This window comes from Thamnophis elegans, chromosome 4 (genome assembly GCF_009769535.1).
Source record: "Thamnophis elegans isolate rThaEle1 chromosome 4, rThaEle1.pri, whole genome shotgun sequence".
Lineage (NCBI taxonomy): Eukaryota > Metazoa > Chordata > Lepidosauria > Squamata > Colubridae > Thamnophis > Thamnophis elegans.
The window spans coordinates 84,202,262-84,219,418 of record NC_045544.1 but is presented as its reverse complement, the minus strand read 5'-3'; the positions used below and the strand labels follow the sequence as shown (position 1 = coordinate 84,219,418).

At 40.1% G+C, this 17,157-nt stretch overlaps 1 protein-coding gene across 4 annotated transcripts in view; it reads left to right on the top strand.

Annotated features, from left to right (window-relative positions):
• Positions 1–17,157, top strand: part of GALNT14 (polypeptide N-acetylgalactosaminyltransferase 14) — a 322,417-nt gene that overhangs the window by 279,111 nt on the left and 26,149 nt on the right. For all 4 annotated transcript variants that reach the window (XM_032215773.1, XM_032215771.1, XM_032215774.1 and 1 more), the window contains 3 exons: positions 5,628–5,731; positions 12,029–12,155; positions 16,406–16,498. In XM_032215773.1, coding sequence (XP_032071664.1) covers positions 5,628–5,731; positions 12,029–12,155; positions 16,406–16,498 — 324 coding nt within the window. The remainder of the gene's footprint in view (positions 1–5,627; positions 5,732–12,028; positions 12,156–16,405; positions 16,499–17,157) is intronic.

The window sequence follows — 17,157 nt, the reverse complement described above, 5'->3', positions numbered from 1 at the left end:
ACCAATACTTTTACTAATTAGAAGCAAAAGAAGCATACAAAACATGACGGGATACATGCAGTTTCTTTTAGATGCACCATAAAAAAATTAGCAGAGCTGACAGCACTATTTCAACCTTTGAACGGAGTATAGCAGCTTACCTTGATAATTCACCCTCCGGTTCCTCTTTGTTCAATAGGTAAAGTTCTCAATTAGGTAAGTTCAAGCTTTTTCATATCTCCAGGCCTCTTCAGACATTCAGCCCATTTGTGCAGGGATATTGGATTCAGACCTCGAGTGCCCTTGACCCCCTTTTAGCTCTCACAATTTCAATGTAACTTCTTTTTAGTACTTTGTGTATCTGAAAATGGATAAAAGCCCAGCCATTTAATTGCATCATGGAAATCTCCCATCACAGAGAGCTTTCAGAACTGGAAAAAAATTCATTCTCCTCCACAAAAACTCCTAAAATTCCTAATTTAGTACAAATAAAATTGAAGCATAGCATCTCTGCATGCAAGCAGCAATCTTAGCAGAAAGGACTAACAAGAACTTTCCCCCCCAAGACTTGCTCTTTCAATCGATCAAGAGTGCAAGAAAGCATATTTAGGATCCCCCACCCAGTCTAACAGTAAGAGCAATTGGACAGTGGAACCAATTATTCAGCAATAATTGGTGGTCAGTGGTGAGAGTCAACAGTTGCAGGCTAGACAGCCATCTATTGGGGAGGGTTTAAATTGGATTCTTTCCTGAAGAGGGATTTGGATTTGGACTCTGTGCCCCTTTCCAACTCTATAATTCTTGGTGCTTCAGGCAGGCTGATGCCTTCTCAACAAGACTTAACTCTTCATTGACCACACAATAAAAACTTTTCTTCTCCTTTTTGCCGACCACGATTCTAGTAGCTGGAGTGGTAGAATATCTTCTCCCACTTTACAGCATCCTCTTAGTTGAAAATTATTCAGGGCAAAAATACAGACATTATTTTCCTTATGAATGACTCTACTGTGATTTTTAACCAGTAGAGTTTTCTTCCTTATACACATTTAACAACCCCTTGTTCGACAACATGTGAACAAAGATACAACTGCACTCAGCAAGTGTCATTTATGACTGGTGCTCAGTCCCAGCACCTTCACAGTTATATGTTCATGATCTGAGTGCTTGTAATCAACTTGCACCTAGGATGGTTGCAATGTCTCTCAGTCATGTGATTGCCATTTGTGACCTTCCCTACCAGCTTCCCACAAACCAAGTCAGTGGGGAAGCTGGTAGGGAAGGTAAAAAGTCACTCTGGTAAGTTATTCACACTCTCCCTCACCTGGCAACAACCCTGGTTATACTCATGTTGCACCTTGCCAGTCATCTGCACTCCCTTCCCCACCCAGTTGCAGCCACGTTCAGCTGCAGTCATGCTGTGCTGTGCCTTGCAGGCTGCCCACATGCCCTCATGACCCTCCTCTGTCTAGCAACAGCCACCCCTGGCCCTGTTACACTTACGCCTTTGTGAACACCTGCTCATCCTCCTCACCCAGAAGCAGCCACTTGCCCTCTTGCTGTCTTCCTTCCTTCCTTCCTTCCTTCCTTCTTTCCTTCCTTTCGACCTTCCCTTCCTTCTTTCTTTTTTCTTTCTTTCTTTCCTTCCTTCCTTTCATCCATCCATCCTTCCTTCCTTCCTTCTTTCTTTCCTTCCTTTTGTCCGTCTGCCCTTCCTTCTTTCTTTCCTTCCTTCTTTCTTTCTTTTTTTCCTTCCTTCCTTCCTTCCTTCCTTCCTTTCTCCATCTCTCACAAAGTGACTGGGCAGTAAACAAATTACTATAAGAACAATTTTAAAAACAAACATACAAAAATATTATAAAAGGTTAAGAGAGAGCATCAGTTTGGAGCCATCTAATCAAATTAACATTCCTATACAATCCCCTGGCCTTTTGACATAACCAAGACTTAAGGGAATTTCAGAAGGCTGGGAGAGATAGGGTTTGTTTCACCTTAAAGGGGAATGATGTTTCACAGGGTTGATGCCATGGCTCATCTCCTGGCTCCTGTCAAATATAACTCCATTATAGATGCAATCAGTAACGTATTTCTTCTGCAAAGTGATCCTTCAAATAGTCCAGCCTAAAGACATGAAGGGCTTTAAAGATCAAAAGCAGCAACCTGAATTGGATCTGGAACCAAACTGGTAAGAAATGCAGCCTGTGAGGCAAAGATGTAACATGTGCTTCTCTAGGGGTACACAGCTGCTGCATTATACATCCGCTGAAACTTCTGGATATTCTTCAAGAGCAGCATTCCACATCACTATAGTCCATCAGGGAGGTGACTACAGCCCAAGTGATCATGAGCAGACTCTCCCAATCCAGGAGGGAGTGCAATTGACGCACAACACTAAATTATGCAATGGCCCTTCTAACCAAATCTACACCTACACTTCAAACTGGAGTCACAAATCCAGGAGGAACCCCAAGTTAGGTACTTGGTCTGTTCCAGACAGTGCAACCCAATCCAATATCAAAGATGTCATAGCCCCAGAATTGGCAGGTCCCCAAATCCAGAACTACGCAGTCTTGCCAAGGTTCAGTTGTTTCTGCCCAGTCTCCTACTGCCTCCATAAACTAGGGTAAGACATCAACAGCATACCTTAATTTGCCAGGGGTAGAGATATATAATTGGATATCATCAGTGTACTGATGATACTAACCATATGATAATGCATAAGCTCACCCAATATTTGTATAAATGCACACACACATTCAAACACACACAGAGAAAAAATGGCATGTCTGAACTGTTCTATTAATCACAGTTTACTCATTAGAATGCTGAAAAGCCCATTTGAGACAGCAAGCCAGGGGACTGAAGTAAGTATGCACCCTACGATGTGGATGGTGTGGCAGACATAGAGCACAATTTACTGTGCATCTCATCTTACTCAGTACTCCTTTTTTTACCTTTGTTCTCAACTAATCTAGAGGAAAGAGGGGGGGACAAATAACTCTATTTTGAAATCAAAATTGAGCCAATTACAAAGCCCCCCCCTATAAAAGCCCTGCCTTTGTCCTTCTGAATAAGTGTTATTCCCGCATCTAACGTGAGGCTTCTACCAGTAGAGGTACAGAGCCCTGTGAAATAATGTCTTGAAAATAGCCCCCAAGGGCTAAATGCATTTTTAGCTTGTAAACCTATAATCAGGGCTACAAACATCAGGCTAGTAGGGGTTGTGCTGATAAATGCATTAGCCACACATTGCACGCTGTGGGAAAGTTATGACAGGAAAATACCAAAGGTTTTTGAATCATTACTTGCACCCATCAATATTTGTATGCAGGTGGAATCTCTTTTTGGATCACAGGCTGCATTTAGTCAGGGATAATTTTTTTAGGGACCAAACATCCCTCATGAAATAAACTAAAGTAATGATTAGGTGAGATAGGCACTACCTTCTCATCTACCTCTTAAAAATTCACTTTCGTGGACATCTGAAAATTCACATAAATTTTAGTTATATTCATACAAATAAAATTCCATATCTTCATAAACAAATTAGGGAAAATCATCAAATTCCTGCAAGCTGGCAGGAATAGCCAACATGCAGAAGATAGGCTCAAGATCTAGAAAGATCTTGACAGATCTCACTGGGCCCTATATTATAAAATGAAATTCAACATAGAGAAAAGCAATGTTTTACACCAACTGCAAAAGTGATGTTGGAATCCTAGAGCAGGGGTACCCAATTTATGGGATACAGCCAATTGGCCACGAGGCCACAGGATTAGCTAGCTGGTCCACATGCATGTGGCTGCGTGTACGCATGCAAAGCATCACTCACACAAATGCAGCCATGAGCATCGTGGGAACTCATGGCTCCACTTGCATGGGTGCTGGAAGCCACACTCGTGGGCATTTGTGGCCCATTTGCATGAGTGTCACCACAAGTGTCACAGATGTTCGTGGTCCCACTCATGTGAGCATCATTGCGAGCATTTATGGCCTCACTTGTGTCAGCGCTTCAGCCACACACATGCAAGTAACAGATGTTTGTGCATCTGCTCTCATGCCTACATGCATCTTCCCCTTCCATAAAACCATCCCTTATTTCCCCCCTATAGGGCAACCATTTAAACATGAGCCAGCAGTATGCTGCAGCCACCAAAGAACCAATGCAATCCTAGGCTGCATTAATGAAGATCACATGAAGTGTTGGTATCACTTTATAATGCCTTGCTAAGGCCACACTTGGAATATTGCATCCAGTTTTGGTCACCACAACATAAAAGTGACATTGAGATTCTGGAAACAGCAACAAAGATGATTAGGGGGCTGGAACACATGAAGAAGGAATTGCAGGAATAGGGTATGTCTAGTCTACTGGAGAGAAGGACTAGGAATGACCTGACAGATGTTCCAGGATCAAAGATGTTCCAATATCAAAGGAGCTGTTACGAAGAAGGGGAGTCAACCTATTTTCCAAAGCAACAGAAGGTAAGACAAGAAGCAATGGATGAAAACTAATCAAGGACAGAAGCAATCTAGAACTAAGTAGAAATTTCTTGAGTGTGAAAACAATTAATCAGTGGAACACCTTGCCTTCAGAGGTTGTGAGTGCTCCATCACTGGAGGTTTTTAAGAAGAGATTGGACAACCATTTGCCTGGTATAGGGTCTCTTGAATGAGGCTGTACTAGAAGACCTTCAAGGTTCTTCCAACTCTGTTGTCCTGTTTGTTCTGTTATGATCCTTTCTTTTGCACATGACAGGAAACCATTTAGACATGTGTTCTGGCTGGGTTGAAATCTTGTGCTAACTTGAGATATGTTTAATCTCAATTTATTGAAATAAGTCAGTGATTTGGCTTGCTAGTTAATTAGATCATGTGCTACAGTATAACATCAAAATCAAGCAAAATACCTTATAGATTAATATGACTTTTGATCAAACCGACACAAACCGACAAAGCTCATTTTCCATTCCGGGGTTGGAGTTGAGGAAGCCACCCACTGCCTTTGATGACAGGTCTCAGACTTCTCTTGTAGCAACCTGGGCTATAAATGGGTAATCCAAAAGGACACATCTAGCAAAGAACTCGTTAGGAAGAAGTGACAACACTTGAATAGTGACAAATATTCTGTTTCAAAGGGGAAATTATAGCCCAGCAACTTAAGACAACAGAGTTTCAGTTCTTGTTCTTTCATTTTTTTTTTCAATATGAAAAGGAGGAGGCTTGCTTCTTCTCCATAAGAAGAGCCATCTGAACCTGTTAATGCTTTGGAAATGACTACTTTTTAACAATCTGAGAAGCAACTCCCATGCTAGTCTCTTCCAAATGTCAGCATCATGAGGAGCAGGAATATTTCTGAGTGGGAATCTAACGTTTTCTTCCTTACTAGCTATACTACAACAGATAGGCTACAACCTTCATGGAGTTTTGCCAGGGATCATGATCTTGCCAACTGCAAATCCTTCAACAGTAACATCTTCTCCCTTCAGTGCAATTTGATTTTTAAAAAGTGTCATCGGCCATACTTACTTCAAAGAACAAAGTAATATTGATTGGTGTCTCCCTCTGCATCTATTTCACATACCTAATGTTTTCTGCAAAAAGAGTTGAAATTAGATTTTTCTTTCTTTCTTTGTTCCCCAACCATTCAGGACTCCTATCATTGCTGGGGGCCTTTTTGTAATTGACAGGGCCTGGTTCAACCGTCTGGGAAAATATGATGCTGCAATGGACATCTGGGGCGGGGAGAATTTTGGTAAGTCACTGCTACTTTGCAGTTATTGGCAAAGGTTTTTTAAAGATTTAAGGGGAGAGTTTTGCAGACCTGGATATGAGAGCCTGTATAATATAGTGGTTAAGTTTTGGATTGGCAACAGGGAGTGCAAGGTTCTACTTTACCTGCTACCCTTGTCTGCATAGGCACACTAGGTTTAAGGAGTGTAGACTTGGCCTTGAGAATGGGGAAGGCATGAGTGACCCATTAGCAGAAGACTTTCAGAAAGATTACTCAGTCCTGAGAAAGAAGAAAGTGTGACAAAGAAAACCAAAATAGCCCCACTTTGATTTTATTTCGTATAAGATTAGGCAAGAAGAAACTCTGACCGGATTTTAAGATTTTGATATTCTGCCCTGCAATTATAAAGAACATCCCTGGAGTTTCTGCTATGTTTGTTTCTTGACTACGCCTACTTCAAAAGGCCAACACAGAGGGACTTGGGCCAGGTATCTATCTCAGCCCAAATCACCTTGTAGGGTTATTGGTGTGTGGGGAAATGAGAAGAGGGAGGACTGTTAACTATGCCAGTTTTCACCCCTGAAAAGAAAGTAGGACATCAATCTAACCCATAAATATCATTCAAAAAACTCTTCTCTGCATAATGGAAGGTTTGAATGTTTAGATTCTTCTTGAATTCTGTGTTCTGTTCTTCTGGTTCTAAAAGAACTAGTGATATTTTTGTTTTTAATCCACCATACCCATTTGGAAAATTATGTGCCACTCAAAATCAGTGTGATTGGAGAAGCTTAGCAGCCTTGTAGATCAATCAATCAAGCAATCCCAGTTATGATTTGCTGGAATTCAAAATGAACAAACTGTTTTGATGCCTTTGTTAAAGTGCCATTAGTACATTCAAAGCTCTATTATTGCCAATTCCTTTGTAATCAATTGACAAAACTAGCTACTCGTGAAGAAGCAGACAATCTTCTAGGAAGAAGACAGGTGAATGAAAAAAAAGTTTGATGTTCCTGGTACTGACACAACAGAAGACGCTGAGACATTCTAAGAGAAAGAAATGGGCCATAACAGAGTTAATTCAAAAGGTCTGGTGGGGGTTTCCCAAGGGATGCCTCTAATTAGTGCAGTATATTGTACTAACATGTCACCTGACAGAACTAGCTCTCCTTCCGGGGAGAAAATGTTATTGTGGCCATGGGAGGGCCTGTTACATGCGTGGATTCTTAGCATCTGTTGTGTTTTCTGGATGGTTTATGCTCTGACAGCATTTTTTTTAACTTCCTGGTACCCACAGGGAGCACTTCAACATCTAAGTCAATAAAGGAAAGTTAGAAGCAATAAATCTAGGCAAGGGCTTGACTGGGTGCATCGTGTTCCAAGGGAATGATATTGCTGCTCCTTTCAATCTGCTCCTTTATTCTGACTTCTGGCTTATAGGAATCAAGCAAGCGTGCCAGCCCACATTGCTCAATCCTTTTGGCTTAGCTAAAAAAATGCCCCTTGGTTTCTAAGCTACGTACAAGGTTCTAGCGCTAGACTAGTCTTTACAAAACCCTCAGTGCCTTGGCCCATTGATGTCTTCAGGACAAATCTTCCATATATCCTTCCCCATATACTTCAGCTGACAGCTGGAGCATTAACACCAGATCTTTCAGCAGTAAGAAGACAGGCATGTAGCTGCTGTGAAAAGCCTTGGGGTGGGGGGCTGTACTCAATAGAGCAGAAAAATTTCCATGCATGGATTGCTAAGGTAGTTCACAAAAACATGGTTCTTTCAAAAATATTTCATTAAGAATTAATGGTCCTATATTTTATTTTGGTTCTACAGTATAGTAAAGCAGCTTTAGAGCTTGTTATTTGTTTGGATTTTGAAGACTATTTTAAATGATCTTGCATTTGCAGCTTGCTTCAAATATTGTTTGCTACCCAGAAAACCTTTTAAGCATTAGGTCAGTGGACCCCAATCTTTCTGGCTTGGTGACCCAGCTGGGGGGAGGAGGAGGAATAAGGGAACCAGGCCACATGAGCAGTGGGCTGACACATATGCAACATTACTTGTGCGAGTGGTGGGCTGCTTGAATGAGTTGAGTACAAATGTGAGCACACGTGCCTGCCATTCACACTGCCCAGTTATGAATAGGCCACAGCCCAGTAGTGTGCTTTTAAAATAAACAAGCAATCCTTTGCTATTCTATAGTGTTGAGCAGAGGTACATGGCTTGAAGTGCAATGACCCAGGTTCCCTAAGTGGATGCCTGCCATATTATAATTGCCAATGTGATAGAATGAGAAAATGATGGGATACATAACATAAAGGAAGGATAGCACTTATGTTCTGAAGTCCAAAAAGTGCTTTGAAATGAGCATGATACATGTCAGCATATCCATAAGGAATCTGTGTCTTTTTGTGGGCTTCCATAATAGCTGCACTATTTCAGGATGTTTCCTTAATGCTTCCTTAACTCAGACATGCTTGAGCTCACAGCACTGCCTTGTCAACTGAGGAAAAATGCAGCTTTTTAATGCAGGTGCTGAATGATGTGCAGCGCATGCCCATGCCCATTCCATAGCATCTTTTCTATTTTGAAATTACACATTCCTATGTATGACAGCCATACTAGATTAGATCATTCACGTCTGAGGAGAAATTTCCTGACAGAACAATTAATCAGTGGAACAGCTTGCCTCCAGAAGTTGTGAATGCCCCAACACTGGAAGTCTTTAAGAAGATGTTGGATAGCCATTTGTCTGGAATGGTATAGGGTTTTCTGCCTAGCAGGGAGTTGAACTAGAAGACCTCCAAGGTCCCTTCCAACTCTGCTATTGTATTGTATTGTATTATAATATACAGTATAATCACATTTAGCTAAGATTTGTTGTTTGCTTATAACTCAAAAAAGAAATACACCAGTGATTGTAGATAAAACATAAAACTAAATAAAACTAGATGAATATTGGTTGGTATCGCCAGCAAGAAAAGTCAAGTGAGAGTGACTGGACAGCAACTCCCACTATTCTCATTCAATCCCAGAAAGTCCAATAAAAAGGCCTTGCAGTATTCTAATTTCTGAACAGTGATTCAAACTCCAATAAATGATAGGAAAGAGAGGAAATAGCAGAAAGTTATGAATCACACCATTACATTAGTCCTGTCTTGATCAAAGGCAAACTTGATGTAACAGGAGGAGATACAGACTGGATCAGGCCATGGCCATTTTAGTCTATGCCAATGATGGCTAACCTTTTTTGGATCGTGTGGCAAAAGTGGGGAGGAGTGCAGGGGGGAATCATGCACAGGCATGCCCACACCCATAATGGGCCAGCATCCCCCCTGCTTTTGCCACGCTTTTGTCACCCTCCCCAGGCTCCAGAGACTTTCTAGGAACTTGGGGAAGGCGAAAACAGCCTCCCCCGACCCAGAGGCCCTCTGGAGGCTTCAGGAGGCTTCCCTGAAGGCTTTGGAGGACAAAAAACAGCCCTATAGGCAAACTGGAAGTCAATGTTTCCAAACTTTCAGGTTTCCCATAGGACCATTTTTTGTGCTCAGGAAGCTTCCTGAAACCTCTGCAGGGCGAAAAACAACCCTATGGGCAAACCAGAAGTTTTTGGTCCAGAGGGCAAAAAATGGCTGAAAAAGAAGGCTGAAGTCAGCTGGCCAGTGCATGGATACGCACTGGAGCTAATAGGGCAATGCCTGGAGTGCCCTACCAAATGGCTCCGTGTGCCACCTGTGGCACACGTGCCATAGGTTCGCCATCACAGGTCTAGGCCAACCAGCTGCTGCTTACTACACCTAGTTCTACCTGTACTCCATGGTGGTGCTAATATATAGTCACCATGCCTGGCAGCCATTAATGGGTTTTGGGTAACACAAAGATTAAAAAGTGGTACTGGCAACTAGGGATCTTGGATTGGCCATATGACAAATTTCCAGATTGTTGAAGGAGAAAGGTAGTGACAATGGCTGCTGTTGTGCCTGCCTAGAAGGGTTGATCAAATTGTGTGGTTTTTATTGTAGCTTTTATTTGTGACTGCAACAATGCTACAAGCAGAGGAAGCTAACAGTGCTACAGTTTTGACAAAGGAAGGGAGGCACGGAGATAGCAGAGAAACAGATCTTAAGCTGGCACTAATACTTTGACACCTCAAGGGAGTATGGCTAGTAAGGAAAAATAATCCTTGTCTTCAGAGATGCAACAGCTTAGTGAGCCAGTGAAACAGATGCTCTTCTTCTGTGGCAATCTCATCCATTGTCTCCCTCTCCCCTTGAAGCTTTGCAAATTAGTGTGTCATTATACAGTACCTTTTCTTTTTTAATAAGTAGGGATTGTATATACAAATAGTTGTGGGCCATGCTGCTTCTTGTTGAATTTTCCACTGAAATTTCCTTTCACCAAGTAAATCAAGGTCATATAATCAAGCAGTTCCAAAAATATCAGTGCTAAAATGGATTTGTGTGTTTTGTAATGGAATTGGCCCAATAGCTAGCCTGAAAAGAAAAATGAAAGTTTGCTGGAGTCATGCAGGAAGAACATGCTTATGAATAACATGCTTGGTCAACAATGCAAAGTAATGTTGGTATTTTATGATTATGATAATGATTTATCACTTGTTGCTTGCATGCACACTGAGAGCTTATGTAGTGGAGACAAATTCCTTGTGTGTCCAATCACACTTGACCAATAAACCTATTCTATTCTATTCTATTATATTATATTCTACTCTACTCTATTCTACTCTATTCTACAAATTTGAAAAAGTAAAATATATCCCTTTTTTGAAAAAAAAATAGAAGACATTCTTCTGTTCAAGGCTTCTATAAATTTAAAGCAATAACCTATAATAAGAGAATTCAAGTTTCCTATCTGAATAAGACAGAAAAAAATATTGACAATTTTCAGCTTTTGTATTGGAGTGGATTGAGAAAGGTAGAAGAAAAGAAATAGGATGACCATCAGTAAGTTGTCTGACTCAGTGATTTTGACAATAGTCATGCTGTTGGAAAATCTGAAGGACCAACTTAGAGACAGATCAGCCTGGAGAAGGATTGTCTGGTTGCTAAAAATCAGCATCAACTCGATGGCACATAATCAGTCAATCAATGAAAAATTCTCCTTCAGTTTTAATAACTATACTAATATATCCTGTATCCTAATTTACAGAGGATGAATCTTTTCTTTAAAGTCATTCTCTATTTGAAAGACAAGCCACAAGCAGTTAAAGATAAGGAATATAGTTATTACATTATGTTGCTTCATAATTGGTACTGGGATGATAGGTTGAAAAGACATGAAGGTTACTTAGTCACAGTCATTATTAATATATTTATTATTTGTTCAATTTGTCTTCCCACCATGATGAGATGCATAATATTTCTATTCAAATAAAACTACTTGAGATCAGCATTTAACGTATAGAGAGGTATTTTCTCTTCTGGGCTTTGTCAACAGCAGGCAACACTAAGACAGATTTTTAACCTGCAGCAAAATTTGAAACCTCATAGATTTCACAATGGGGAAGTACCTTTTGAAACAGAGCCAGACTCTGACTTAGCTGTTAAGCGTGGGCTATTTAGATGAAACAGCTTTAATTCCTTAATGTCATTGTGTACTTTGATACACAATTACATTATGTCATTGACATACAATGGGTCTTCTTACTGCTTTAACCAAAAACTAAGAACATTCTTATGGCCGCTGACTTCACACTGGAGGAAAGGGATGGGCTGGCCTGCTTCTAGTTTGTGTCAGTTTCTTATTCATAAATTCTGACCTGATGTCCAATCTTCATGAGCAAAATTATTTTGTTAGAATTCCTCCTTCTGTCCTTGGCAAAAGTAAGCAGGATTTGATACTTTGGCATCTTTTTATTGGCATTTTCTCCACTAGATCTCATTGTTACAATTATATTCATTTTGCCTCCTTGTTTGATTCTCTCTCCCCCACCAACCTGCTATGTAGTAAAATCAGGATTTGCCACGAAGGGCACGGTTATTGTTATTGTATTACGCAGGTTCCCAATAATTACAAGAATTCAAAATTAGCATGCTCCTCTTAAGAATTAAACTAAGGGGCCTGCTTATAAACTCACTCTGGGTATCATCATTTTTCAATGTTATATGGAGAGTTCAAATGAATAAATGTCAGGCTGGCAGTAAAGAGCTTTGAAGAGTACTTAAGACGGCAGAATGCCCAGAAAAGTCTCGCTGACAATAATGGGTTTGCACGGTTTGATGTGAGAAAAGGAAAAGTTAGGGATAAGCCAAAATCCCATCTGGTCCTGGACTTTAAAAACCTGAAGTTGAAACTGTCTTTCATAGAAATCTCTTTCCGAGTGTGGATGTGCGGCGGGAGCTTGGAAATCATCCCCTGCAGTCGAGTTGGCCATGTCTTCCGAAAGAAGCATCCTTACATCTTCCCAGAAGGAAATGCCAACACTTATATAAAGTAGGTTTGGATGTTTTTTTTCCTTTTCCCATATTTTTCACTGAAAGTGAAATAAATTCTACAGAAGGTCACATGGCCCAAGCTCACAACCCAATGTGGAATGTGTAAAAGTGTGTGTTTAATGCTGTAGAGGTAATTCTTCACTTGCAACAGTTCATTTAGTGAACATTCAAAGTTACATCACTGAGAAAAGTTACTTACAGCCGCTTTTCATACTTATGACCTATGCAGCATCCCCGTGGTCATGTGATCAGGATTCAGACGCTTGGCAATTGTCTCATATTTTTGACCATTACAGTGTCCTTGAACACACGATTACATTTAGCGACCGTCTGACAAGCAAAATCAATGGGGAAAGCCAGATTAATTTAACAACCATGTTACTAATTTAAAAACTGCAGTGATTCATTTAACAACAATGGCAAGAAAAGCTGTAAAATGGGGCAAAATTCATTTAACAACTGTCTCACTTAGCAACAGAAATTTTGAGCTCAATTGTGGTTGTAAGTTGGGGACTGTCTGTAGCTTAACTAGCTCATCAGGAAGAATGAAGAATTGCAAAATAGCTTGTAAGGAAATAGTGAAAGTTCTAAAGAGGAGAACTACTGAGGAGAATAGAATGGGAGTGTCAATGCTACTTTCTTAATATGAAAGTATTAAGTTTTCAATTAACAATAATCGCGCCTTGGATAAACCTCATTGGTTACAATACTGCCAATTTTCTTAATATGAAAATTGTCCCTCAGCAAGGCTTCAAAACACAGCTACTTGTGAGTATGGTTGATGTGCTCAGCATTTGGAAGAATCTAATTTGTAAAATATTTGCTAAGAATGCCAGTGAAATTATGATAGTACATTATATACATCAGTGTGCTAACCTTTTTGTTGCCACATGCCAAAAATGTATGCGTGTGCGCACAGCAGCACACTCACGCATGCATACACCCATAAAGCAATGTGTGTGTGTGTCCCCACCCCCATGCATGCACACATGACCCCTTGTATGTGCCCCACCCTTTGCACATGTGCACGTAACCTTCCCTTTGCACATGTGTGTGCGCTTCCCCCACCTATGCATGCACTCCGTGCCTGCATGTGTGATCCCCATGCATGCACACACAACGCCCCATGTACACACCGCTGTGCATGCGCATGCATCTGCTGTATGTGCCCCTACCCACGGGCATGCACGGCAGAGACCTGAAAACCAGCCGGCTGATGGGAGGGTTGCATGCATGCACGGGGAAGCTGAGCTGGGGTGATGGCTCACGTGCCTGCAGAGAGGACTCTGCATGCCACCTCTGCAGCCATGAATACTCATAGGTATGTCCGTGTGTGCAAACTTTTCAAAGCACTCTTCACTCCGAGGGTTACAATTTGTTCTCAAATCCTATCACGAATAATACATGATCATGATGGCTATTCTTAGGTCAGTCTAAGTGGTACCTTTAAAATGAGATGTAGGCAGCGTCTCCCAAGGGATTTCCTTCCTTCATAGAATATCTGAATTTATTGTAATGCCATGGTGCTCAGTGGATATGTGCTATATTTTTTAATCATGGCTGCTTTGATTTATGCTAAAGAGGTTGAAACTAAACACATGCCATGCACTGGAAAAGTCTAACCTCACTGCTATTGACATCAGATCTAATATAACCTTTTTTAAAAATTTTCCCATTGCTCATCACCTAATTCAACTATTCAAGGGCACTGAGTAGAGTCATAGGGAATAGTTGCTGAGTTGGTTCTCCACTCGGATTACCAGAAGATCTGTCACTGTGTTTAAAAAGAGCTCCAAATATTCAGGCATGTGCATGTAAAATAATATCTGCAGAAGTGCAGCTGCGATAAGAAAATGCATATGCAAAAGCAGCATCACTGGGCTCCCTAAACACATTAACTTCACTTTGGAACCTTGTGGTGCAGAACAATATTGGTTGTTTTGGTGTTATTCAAAAATATTACAACAGTGCATGAATATTTAGAGGTAACAGAAATACCATCTCCAGGTAATATGAACATTCCAGGACATTTGTGCAAAATATAGTGTGAACTTTCTTGTTTGTTTCTGCAAATATATGGCATTCATTTTGAACAGTGGTATTCCATTGCTACAGTGGAGCTACAGATTCTCTTATTTTAGAAGTTACACTACTCAGCAAGTTCTCTGATCAGCTTTACATTTTAGGATTGCAAGCCTGCTTATGGATAGTTAATCAAAGCAGTAGAGCAGATGAAAAGAAATTGCAAAGGGAAGAGGGAATGTAGCCTACTTGAATAGACCTTGATCAAACTTTAAATGAATATGGTGAACCTTGGAGAGCAAGTGGGGTGGGAGAAACAAACAGGAGACAGAATGAATAATGAATTCATCCCAGTGAAGATCTAGGAGGCCCAACTATTAGATTCCATATACTACTTCATATATCTCTATCAGCTGCTAGACACCAATTCAAGTATGTCAAGGTTGTTCTTCAGAGGAACAATACTTCTGAGTGCAAAATTCATACATCATTCACTAATCTTTTTGCAAAGCAACACTTCATATATTGGGATATTCTTAAAGAACAGGGAGAGTGATTGATAGAAACCCACCAATTATATCTATTTGTCAATGTATGCATTGAAAAACCTACCCTTTTTGCAATTCTTGAGTGTGTGGAATGAAAATATTTATTCTGTTGTTTATTTATTACACTGCTTTCTGCCAAAATCTGGATATTTTGGCAGAAAGCATGAAAATTATCTAGCCAATATACTGAACAAACTAATAAAAATTACAAAATTAGTGTTACCTTCTGCTGATAAAATGCAAAATACAGTCTTCTTGCATTATATTACAGTAAGGCTTTCTATCAGGTCTTTATATGGAAGACTTCTATTGCAGTCAATCAACCTTAGACATACATATAGTTACTTTAATGATTACCATTAAAGTAGAGGTCTCAATTCTATTCCCACACATCTGAAAGAATCTGTTCTAAATCAGATCTAAATCATCATCAGCCCTTTAATAAATACCACTAAGGCAGTCTTTTTCTGCCAGTTTAAACGGGCCCATTTCTTTCTAATGAATCCATTTTTCTGGTATATTTTTTTTCATATAGTTATCTATATGAAAAGAAATTATATAACTAAACTGAGGATTTCTCAATCAAATAAGCCATGAAGTTATTATGCACTGCCTTTGTATGAATCTTGTTACTATCTGATAAACCTGGATTCAGAACCAAATAATACTGCAAAGGTACCTGTAATATTTTTGGCATTCTGATGCCTTAACCTAGCTTGTTATAGACCAGTGGTGGGTTTCAAAAATTTTTGGAACCTCTTCTGTAGGTGTGGCCTGCTTTCCGGGTCCACTGGTGGAACCTCTTGTCACCGGTTCGGTAGATTTGATGAACCGGTTCTACCGAATAGGTAGAACCCACCTCTATTATAGACAGACAGGTGGATATTTCAGGCTTGTAATTCATCACATCTGTACATTCTGCTTTAGGTAGGTTCTTAGGACAGCTATTTACTCCATGTACCTACAAACATTCTGTTTGCTAAGTTTTCACTTTTCCTATATTACAACTGGGGAAACAGTTAGAAAGGTGCAAGAAATCTAACCATTTCTGAATGGTAGGCCTCAACTTGCAGCAGTTCATTGACTGACTGTTCAAAGTTACAATGGCATTGAACAAGTGACTTATGGCCATTTTTCACAGTTACAACCTTTGTAGCATCCGCATGATCATATAATCAAAATTCAGATGGTTGGCAATTGGTTCATACTTATGACCGTTGCTGTGTCCCAAGGTCATGTGATCACCTTTTGCAACCTTCTGACAAGAAAAGGCAATGGGGAGGTCAGATTCCATAAAGGTCATAAAATGGGACCAAACTCTCTTAACAAATGTCTCATTTAACAACAGAAATTTGTGCTGAGTTGTGATCGTAAGTCAAGGATTACCTGTATTTGGACAGTTTGCACATAATGGAAGTTTAATTACTGTTTCTGGTTAGTTGTAGGACAAATGTGTTTATAATCTACCTCTGAGAAAATATAATATGTGAAACAGTCTTTAAGAACTGGACTCTGTCACTGGTCCTTTTTTTTTCACCTACATCTCTCACAAAAATGAACTGCTGCTTTCCTTCTCCCTTATCCTTGCTGTTTTTTTAATGAGAAGCATTAAATTTAAACTCTTTCATGCAAGTTTTCCTTGTTGTTTCTCCTTTCTTTTAAAAATGCCTTTCCTTAGAAACACCAAGCGCACGGCAGAAGTGTGGATGGATGAATTTAAGCAATACTATTATGCAGCCCGGCCTGCAGCTCAAGGGAGACCATATGGAGAGTAAGTGGCCCCCTCTGGCACTGAAGCAAAACAGAAAGAGACTCAATTGCTTGATATGGTAGAACCTCATTATTGTTTTATTGGAGCATCGTCCAGCTGTTGGGTTGTGTACTTTTTCTTTCTCTGGGAACAGTTAATTAGATGTTAATAGTAAACAGATGCTGCAAGGATATAAGTATAAAGTCCTAGTTGTTATTTGTGGAGATGCGGAGGGGAATGAGAGCTTATATAAAAGCCCATTTGAAATATCGGTTTGTTCATGAATGAAAATAAATGGGTTTGTCTCCTCCACATTTCTCATGTTTGAAATTGTCTCAGATAAATTCCAAGGTGATTTCTCCTTTTCATAGCTGTCCCATTGGTCCAGGAGAAGCAGAATCAGCTATCCTTACTAATGAGTTAGTCCTGTGAATAAACACTACTCCAGAGCAGAAGCAAATAAACAAACACTTCCTCCTGCAAAAAAAGCAAGCATGAACCCATACAATATCTACCTACGGTATATATATATAAGTGAAAACCACTCATACCGCAATCATGAAATCTTCAGAACCGTAAAGCCTACAAACTTGAAATGTGGCACATATGTTTCTCTTAGCTTCTAGGTGCTTGCTTAGAAAGGATTTTTTTTTTAAAAAAAACAACCCTCAGGTCATTAG